General features: G+C 39.7%; 1 protein-coding gene across 1 annotated transcript; it reads left to right on the forward strand.

Moving 5' to 3' along the window:
* Positions 1 to 698: 698 nt before the first annotated feature.
* naga (N-acetylgalactosaminidase, alpha) lies at positions 699 to 7,966 on the forward strand. Its single transcript, XM_075458936.1, has 9 exons — positions 699 to 852; positions 1,345 to 1,501; positions 1,877 to 2,017; positions 2,473 to 2,684; positions 2,760 to 2,854; positions 3,028 to 3,189; positions 3,390 to 3,587; positions 3,716 to 3,856; positions 5,538 to 7,966. The coding sequence occupies exons 2-9, from the start codon at positions 1,347 to 1,349 to the stop codon at positions 5,739 to 5,741; spliced, it is 1,308 nt and encodes a 435-aa protein (XP_075315051.1). The 5' UTR covers positions 699 to 852; positions 1,345 to 1,346; the 3' UTR covers positions 5,742 to 7,966.
* Positions 7,967 to 8,908: the final 942 nt, after the last annotated feature.

The following is an 8,908-nucleotide window of genomic DNA, read 5'->3' on the forward strand; positions in this document are numbered from 1 at the left end:
GTTCATATAAATTGTAAATTGTAAATATTGTTATCTATGCAAGGTTTGTAGCAACTTAAAAAGGTGGCAGCTCATCTTCATAAACACAGCAAACATATTATGATTTGAGTTTGTATTTTCTCAATTGATCATACCGAAAGCTCGGTCAAATTAATCTACAAACTGGTTGGGTTAAAGAAATTTGCAATGGTTAAAAGAAATGCAAGTATGTCGACTTTTTGCTGAAATATTACGCCCCCTGCTGCATTCCCAAAATACCAATAACAAACACACAGTTAAAACAAGCACTTTTCAAACTACTTTTAATTGTACTAAGATTAATTATTAACCCCACAGGAACTGAATCCACTTCTTCAGAATCTTACTCCATCTTCTGGGAGCCTGGTGGAAACAGTATAATCGTTTGTATATTATTGCAACGAAGCTATATTTGTAAGAACAAAAAAGAACACCGAACCAACAGTTCTTATTTCTTTAGGACAACAATTACAGTCTGTTTATTTACTTTTTAAGTTTTATTTTGTTCTATATCCGATAAAGATGTTCTGAGGTGGGAATTTATTTTCAAAAGCAAGGTGGGTACAGACTGCAGAATAGCCACTGATATGAAATAAGCACATAGCCACAGCCCTTGACATAGCCCCTCTCCTATTTCCTGCTTTTAGTCAGCTGACACTCCCGCTGCGTCACGTGACTGTTACTTCCTTAATCACAGGAGCCACTCTGTTAGATATCGTTCCCGAAAGGAGCTCCTCGACGAAAGTAAACAGCATTCAATTCAGTCGCTGCTTTGCTGAACGGACTCAGGAGACTCCTTCCAGTCGGTGATTTTTGAGCCGTCTCTACAGTTCAGTAAGTTCATCGTTTCACTGTGTCCAACATTGCATTGCATTACGGCATCCTTTTTTATTTTTTTTTTTAAACTTTTCTAAATTAGTTTCTGTGAATGTTCCGAAAAAGCTTCAGTTCGATGACAGGGAATGGCATTGATAATTCAAAAGAAGATGCTATGAAGATACGTATTTCCTCAGCTATGATATCAGTTATGTTGTTAACGCTTGGTCTCGTATACATGAAGCACAGAGTTCCGAGTGAATCAGGTGACTGTTTAAAACACACAGGGAGGTGTCACCTGCCAGGTTGCTTCTGCCTGCAGTTCAGTCACACCCAGTCACAAGACATTATGCAGGTTAGAGGTGCCTGAATGAAAAGCACTAACAAAGGGATGTTGTGGCTACATGTGGTGCAGGACGTCAGCTTCAGTAACTTTTTAATTTTGTACAATGGCTGTGATCTTTGATGTTGTCCAACACACACTGTTAATATCTCTTATTTCCTCCGCAGGGATGCATTTAGCTGTGCTAGTCTTTTCCTCTCTGCTCTCTGTGACCACTTTTGCCCTCGACAATGGACTGATGAGGACCCCTCCCATGGGGTGGTTGGCGTGGGAGCGATACCGCTGTAACATTGACTGTGACCATGACCCCAAGAACTGCATCAGGCATGTCACCATCACATGCACATCATACACCGTGATCACACGTAAAAAGAAGTTGAGGGTACAGAAACAATTCAAACTTGGAGCACAACTGTGTCTTTGAAAATGAATGGATACATGTGCAGACCTTTAGCTTGTACCCTATATAACAATCTAGAATGGGTTTCTTAGAGATCATATTGATTCTTTATTACTCACGATCATAGCAATTTTTCCTTAAAAAATTAAAATACTGTGCACCACACAAGCGGCAACCTCAAAATAAACAACGCACCCAACAAATCTCTTTACATGATGCAACATAAGCTCATTATATTCTCAACATTACAATATGGATGTTGTTCTGATAATTGTGAACCCCTGCTGTCCTTCTCCCAGTGAGAATCTGTTCACCGACATGGCAGACAGACTCTTTGAAGATGGCTGGAAGGAACTTGGCTACGTCTACGTGAACATAGATGACTGCTGGTCCTCCATGGAGAGAGACAAGCAGGGACGGCTGCAGCCTGACCCCAAGAGGTACCGCTTTGGCTGTGCACGTACTGTGGAAGTTTTGGTTCCTCAGTGGAAACGCTAGTCCGGAACTCCTCTATAAAACAGTTACAGTCATATGACTAACAAAACACATTAGTCAGCAGCTTCGTTGTAGGTGTCTTATTTTCACCAAAAATAAAAAATGAAGAAAAATAACATTTGGATTCCCTTAAAAGTGACCATGAGTGGATGAAGCAAACTGCTCACACAGTAAAAAAAATAAGGAAAAATAAGCTTTATAGTAATTATTACCAAGACAAACTGCATAGAAATAGTTTATTAACAAATGCTTACAAACATTTTTTTCAAAAAACATTTGTAATATAGAAAAACCTCAAATTCTAAAACTGTTGCTCAGACTTGAGTATAGAAATTCAAGCATCCAGTAGCAAAAGATAACAACAAAGCAATAAAATGTTTATGATGGTGAACCGTCTCAGATTTCCAGGAGGAATCCATAAGCTGGCACGCTACCTGCATGACAGGGGTCTCAAACTGGGCATCTATGGAGACATGGGCACACACACCTGTGGTGGCTACCCCGGCACCCCGCTGGACAAGATTCAAATAGACGCTCAGACGTTTGCTGAATGGGAGGTGGATATGGTTAAATTTGATGGCTGTTACTCTAATGCCACAGAGCAAGAGCAAGGTAAGAGCACTGGAGGTTAGTTTTCTGTTGTGGTTTCTGAAGGGTTGCTGATCTGACCTCTCACTGCGCTTTCAGGTTACCCTCTCATGTCGAAGGCTTTAAATGCCACGGGCCGCCCCATGGGCTACTCCTGCAGCTGGCCTGCCTACCAGGGTGGTCTGCCACCAAAGGTATACTCTGTAAATTCATTATTCACCTGAAGATTTGACTCCTATTTTGTGTTACTAAAAGAATTAATACTAGTGTGGATGATACTATGTTTTAATATTGGAGGTCCATTTTTTGTTTTACTGGTTCAGTGTTTTCACGTTGTTCATGATTGTTTTTTTTTTTTTTTTTTCAGGTAAATTACACTCAGCTGGGGGAGATCTGCAACCTGTGGCGTAACTACGGTGACATCCAGGATTCTTGGGACAGTGTGCTCCACATTGTTGACTGGTTTTTTGAAAACCAGGACATCCTGGCATCTGTAGCAGGACCTGGAAAGTGGAACGACCCGGATATGGTTTGTTCCTTGAGTTTAGAATTGTCCAAATTTCCACATATTCGCTGTCCAATTCATTGTCAATTCCAGGAGGCTTAATTCTTGGGAATTCTGGAACCCATTTTGAAACGGGGAATTCACAACTTAAAATCTATTTAAAACTTATCTTGGGGTATGAAATTTGACCATTTGGTTTCACCCAGTAATTTTGCCCTCCCCAGCTGGTTATCGGTGACTTTGGCCTCAGCATGGACCAGTCTCGCACTCAGATGGCCTTGTGGGCGATCATGGCTGCTCCTCTTTTCATGTCCAATGATCTGCGCACTATCAGCAGCGGTGCTCGGTTCATCCTGCAGAACAAAATGGCCATCGGCATCAATCAAGATGTCCTGGGCATCCAGGGAAGACGCATCGTAAAGGTGATGCACCACTAGCTGCGTCTTGCCACACATTGAAAATGAAAATGTTGGAATTCGTACTGGAAAGTGTTTTTTTTTCTCGCTTTTGTGTCATTTTTCTCATGTTCGGATTGTTTTCTTTCTGCCAGGAGAAGAGCGGTATTGAGGTTTTCTGGCGCCCCTTGTCAAAAAATGCCAGTGCACTAGTATTCTTCAGCCGTCGTAACGACATGCCCTACCGCTACAAGACTTCTCTCCACCAACTTAATTACACAACAGGCAGCTACAAGGTATGTATTTACAGGCATTTAAACAGTTTTCTACACTCGGGAAGGAAAGTTTCCTCTCTGATTCACTCCTCTTTCGCTGATTCTGAGACACAGATTTTTGCCACATATGCTTTTCGCACTTTTTGGGAAGAGAAGGGACTCTACTCTGACTCCCTCTTTCGCGACTGAGCTAGTCATCCACTGGCAAACTAATTCCCCAGTCGAGATTAACAGTGTTCCATCCCCACTATAAACAGATTAGGCGAACCACACCTTCCTCTGTCTTAGCTGAAAAAGCGGTCCAAGTAGTTCTTCAGCTTGTGGGCCTTTTCACCTCAGGTGCCCAACACCAGGTTCAGGGATTGCTATCATGACAAGACTCTTACAGCTGCACGACTACACAGTCGTCTCTGTAGTAGAAATCCATTTGGACTAAGCGTCCCCGGCCTCCTTTGGGATATTGGAGAAGCTCTGCCAGAGATGGGAGTTCAGGATATGCTTAACTTGGATCTCTGCCAAACATTCTCAGCACACTCTCATTAGATGCTTGGGTGCGCAGACCCTGTCCAGCTTCCTTCCCTGCCACCTGTTGCAGCTCATCACCAGGCGATAGCTTGCTGACAGCTCGGCTCTGCTCTTCACCCAAGTGTCCAAGAAATATGGTTGGAGAGCTGATGATACAATGGCAAAATCAGTCATCGACCTGCAACAGAGGGTGTCCTAGTCATAAGCCTACTTATGAACATCCCTATCTTGTTTTATGTACACTATAATAGTTGTTCTTTGTCAGTTGTCAGCCTTATTATTAGTAGGGCTGGGCAACGATTAAAATTTTGAATCTAATTAATCACATTATTTCCCTGATTAATCGCATTTGTACGCAAAATCCCAAAATTAATTCAAAAGTAGTGTATAGCCTTTAGCATTTAGTTTTATTTTAAATGTGCTGCCATATGAATGAAAGTGCCATAAAATTTGTTGTGCAAACACACTTTTAACATCAGCATTTTTATGTAGAAGCCTCGCTCCACTGTCTGTTTCCTTGAATGACTTGCTGCTATCAGTTGTGTGTTTTGCCTTTGAGTGATATTTTAGACTGGAACTACTACGGTGATAAGACAATTCAACTTGGCAGTGTTTAAAGATGACTTTGGTTCTGTCGAAACTTTAAAACGAAAATGGCCGAGTAAAAGTTCCGTACCCTTCTCCATGTTTGGTGGATCCGCCGATTACTTTCTTTTCCGGTTCCGCAGCAGACGGCAACAGACTTTTACAAAATAAAAGCCTGAAAAAATGTTTAAAAGAAAAAAAAAGTTTTAATTAAAAAAAATAAAATAAAAAAAAACCTGCGTTATTGCGCGATAAAATATTTATCGGCGTTAAATAATTAACGAGTTAACTCGCCCAGCCCTAATTATTAGCCATTATTTTTGTATGCCAGTTGTGTGGTTCTGTATTTTTCTTGTCTCACTTGAAAAAGTTTGATCAAGACAACCCAATAAACTAGAATTTTTTTTTTTTTAAATGTTTTAAAATTATTATTTTTTTTTATTTAAACTATATAAATGACTTATGTGCCAAACAACATTATTGCTTTTGAACCATCAATACACCGGGCACCTATGACTAATAAAATCAGTCTTGATCTTTCAGTTTGCTGCAGAGAATATCTTTTGTTTTATTTCTGCTTTTTTTTGTGTAGGTCTTTGATGTCTTCACTGAGAAAACTGCCACACTGACAGACTCCACTGATTTTGTTGTGTCGGTGAACCCCACCGGCGTGGTCATGTGGTATGTCTCTGCACCAGGGGGCAAACTAGGCTTCCGCCAGGTCTATAGAGGTGGCAAACTCATCGGATCTGCGAATGATACTACGGAAAATGCCATTCCTCATGTATTCTTCTGAACTTTATCTTATTTCAATCACTTGATTGTTTCTATTCCTCTATTTTTTATTTTTTTTAGCATCCTCAAAATTAAGAAATGACCTTAAACCAAGTCACAGCTATTTGGAATAATTTATTCCTTCTTTGAAATAGTTTATTTGACTGAATGTGATCAGGGCACAAGAGTTAATGAGATGATGATTTTAATATTTTGGCTGTGATTTGCACTTTGAAAGCAGCCCCAATATTTCTTTTAAGGAAATTTAATCACATGCTAGGTTGTGAAAAAGGATGAATGCTGAATGCCACTGCTGCTGCTGTTGTTTTCTTCTCTGAATAATTTAAAATTCAAAGTAATAGAATTGTCTCACTTCGTCAAAGATGTGGACATTGCTCAGGAAAGATTTTCTATATTACTTAATTTTTTTTGTTTGTTTAAAGGTAGTTTGCAATGAAGAAATATTTTCTAAGAAATTAATCTTCTGAATGAATTTTTCTTCATTTTCAGTTAACACTCGCACTACAAGATAATTATGTCTTGAATAAAGTTTTACTTAAGGACATTACATGTCAGTTATCCATTCAGTTTTATAACATAAAGCTCAACGTGAAGGAACAATTTAAGTCGTGGCAGATAGAATTCTATTTAATTGGTGAATTTAATATAATTTTGTCTTTAAAACTTGATTGATTGATTAAGATTGGTAACAAACCTGGAGAGTTTAATAAAAACATTGAGATTCCTCATTCAGCTGCACGCTGTACCGTTTATTCTCTGTAAAATGGATTTGAATCTTAATCCAAGTGCAGCATTAATTTCGAAATAGAAATTTAAATGCATTACCATGAAACTTGAAGAACTACATATTATGTTTTACGATTAGGCAAAAAAAAAAAAAAATCAATGTGCCTTTTATCAAATGTCTTATTTTAAGTTTCTGTTGGTGAGAAAGGGATTACTTTACTTTAAGGTGTTGCTATCGGTCCGTCTGTGTTTTGAAGTCTTTTTTTTTAAATTATGATAACTGTGAAGTTTTCAGAACATTTCCTGTCATAGTGATTAGATACATTAGCAGTACTACTAATGCATTCTTTACTTGAGTGGCCTTATCCCACAAACCTGCCAACGGAAGCTCATCTCAGGACCGTTGAGGCAAATGTGCTCTTACCAACATGAACGTAGTGCACTGCAGCAAAGTGCTGCTTTTTGGCATGATGTTAGTTTATTAGGAAGTGACCTAAATGGTTTAAAATCATTGGTTTCAACAGGATTTTAAAAAAAAAAGAAAGATGGTTATTTTGAGTTATCTAAGCCAGTGGTTTTCAAAGTGGGGGCTGCCAGGGGGCGCTTGGGGGGCCTCAGAAAATTGGAGTGAAGTTAAGAAAAAAATGCAAAAATAAAAAAATAGAATAAATTTTTTTTTAAAATCATTATAAATTTTTTTTTTAATCAGTATTGTAAAATACAATTTATGATAATATATCATATCGAAATGTTATTTGCCATGCTTGTCTTTATGATTGGCTGCCAGTCAAAACATCGTAGACCTGGCTGTTTGCGCCTGTTCTCAAGCTGCTCTGCTCCTCAAGCCAGCGTGTAGGTAGCTTAGCCAAAATGGACAGATTTTTGACTTGGAAGAGACTGAAAGAACTGGCCGACTAAAATCAGAAAGTATGAGGCAGCATACATTAAGTTTGGCTTTACAGCCATACAGAAAAATGGCCATGATTGCCCGAAATACGTGTGGTTTGCAAAGGGGGTCCCCGGCCAGAAGCTAATACTGTTTGGGGGGCCTTGCCATGGAAAAGTTTGGGAACCCCTGATAAGTAACCTTAAGTGTTCTCTCTCAAGCGACTTGTGTATCTTTTTTATTTAGTCTTTACAATCAAACTGTTGCAGTATTTCTTAGCTTTTATGGAATAAAAGCATTTTCTCTTTACATTCAAATAGAAAAAAATGACTGTGATTACTTATGATCAGATTAATAGATTAGTGACTTGATGCCTCTTGCACTGTGTTGACAATGATTTATTTTTTTTAAAGGCAAAATCCATAATGATTTTATACATGCCATGATTAGAAATGTTTGTTTGTAAGAGGCGTTCAGCCAACAAAAACACAGTGAAGATTCTATTTAGTATGCACTTGTAGTGGGAGTCTGTGGCTGTTTCTTTGTTCAAAGAAGGCCATTCATGCTTGAACCATCGCTGTGAGGTAGCAATTCAATAAATTCCCTTGACAATGCTTTTTCTTGGTGTTCAGACTTGTTTGCCAAAGCCTCGGTATATATTCGTGTCCAGCACTCGGAACTTGAATATGCATGCTTTTTGTTTACTTTTCACACATTCATATTGAGCCAGTAGAGGTCAGCACCGCTCTTTAGTCTGTTTGGATGACACGAAGGGCCTTTGAGTCCCATCCACTGCCAAAAAATGCACCTGCTCAAAAGCACAAAGACAATCAGCCTATTCAGCTTGGTCCTTTATCTCTCTATTGTGACTTTCTCTCCTCTGACATCACATCTCCTTATTTTACACATGTACTACAATGTGTAAACTCTTTTAATGCTTTATTCTGTCCTTGATTCATCTCCTAAATATTCATTGTATTCATCCCGTCCTCTCATCATCTCTCCTCCCTTCTCTCGTTTTCTTCCTCCCACTCTTCTCATTTTGCTCAGTCTTGTGCGTATCACCTCTGACCTTGGCCTTAAAGCCCAGTGTTTGCCTCCACTCTTAAGATTCTGGAGTAGTCACGTGAGTAAATTCAGGGGCATGCATGCAAACGCACGTGGGTAAAGATGAGTTAACTCGGTGTTAGTGACGTCCACACTTGCATATCCCTTGTGGGTCATTTCAGGCCAGGTTTTCTGTGCGTGCATGTGGGAAACAAGATCGTTGCCTTCTTTTCTTCCACATTCTGTGCGCTCAGATATCCGTTGGCTGGGCCAACACAACACATCTCTCCCTGTCCAAGTCCACGTCGTTTGGCAACAAGATGTGAGGGAGTTATGACCGAGATAATGAGAGAACAGTGCAAGAAGGATTTGGGCAAAGGAGGGAGGGTTTGGGGGGGACCTCAAAAGTCTATTTGAAGGTGCAAATGAGCGAAAAGGGGGGGGGGAGGAATGGGAGAGATGAGAGAGAGCAAGCGAGCGGGTAAGGGAGGGGTGGTGAGATGAGGAAA

The sequence above is a fragment of the Odontesthes bonariensis genome, chromosome 24, assembly GCF_027942865.1.
Source record: "Odontesthes bonariensis isolate fOdoBon6 chromosome 24, fOdoBon6.hap1, whole genome shotgun sequence".
Lineage (NCBI taxonomy): Eukaryota > Metazoa > Chordata > Actinopteri > Atheriniformes > Atherinopsidae > Odontesthes > Odontesthes bonariensis.

Bases quoted from the DNA above. Each gene is read 5' to 3' on its own strand.
- naga (XM_075458936.1), top strand. From the start codon at position 1,347: ATGCATTTAGCTGTGCTAGTCTTTTCCTCTCTGCTCTCTGTGACCACT. The intron at 2,855-3,027 runs GTATACTCTGTA...TTTTTTTTTCAG, and splicing joins AGGGTGGTCTGCCACCAAAG to GTAAATTACACTCAGCTGGG. The intron at 3,190-3,389 runs GTTTGTTCCTTG...TGCCCTCCCCAG, and splicing joins AGTGGAACGACCCGGATATG to CTGGTTATCGGTGACTTTGG.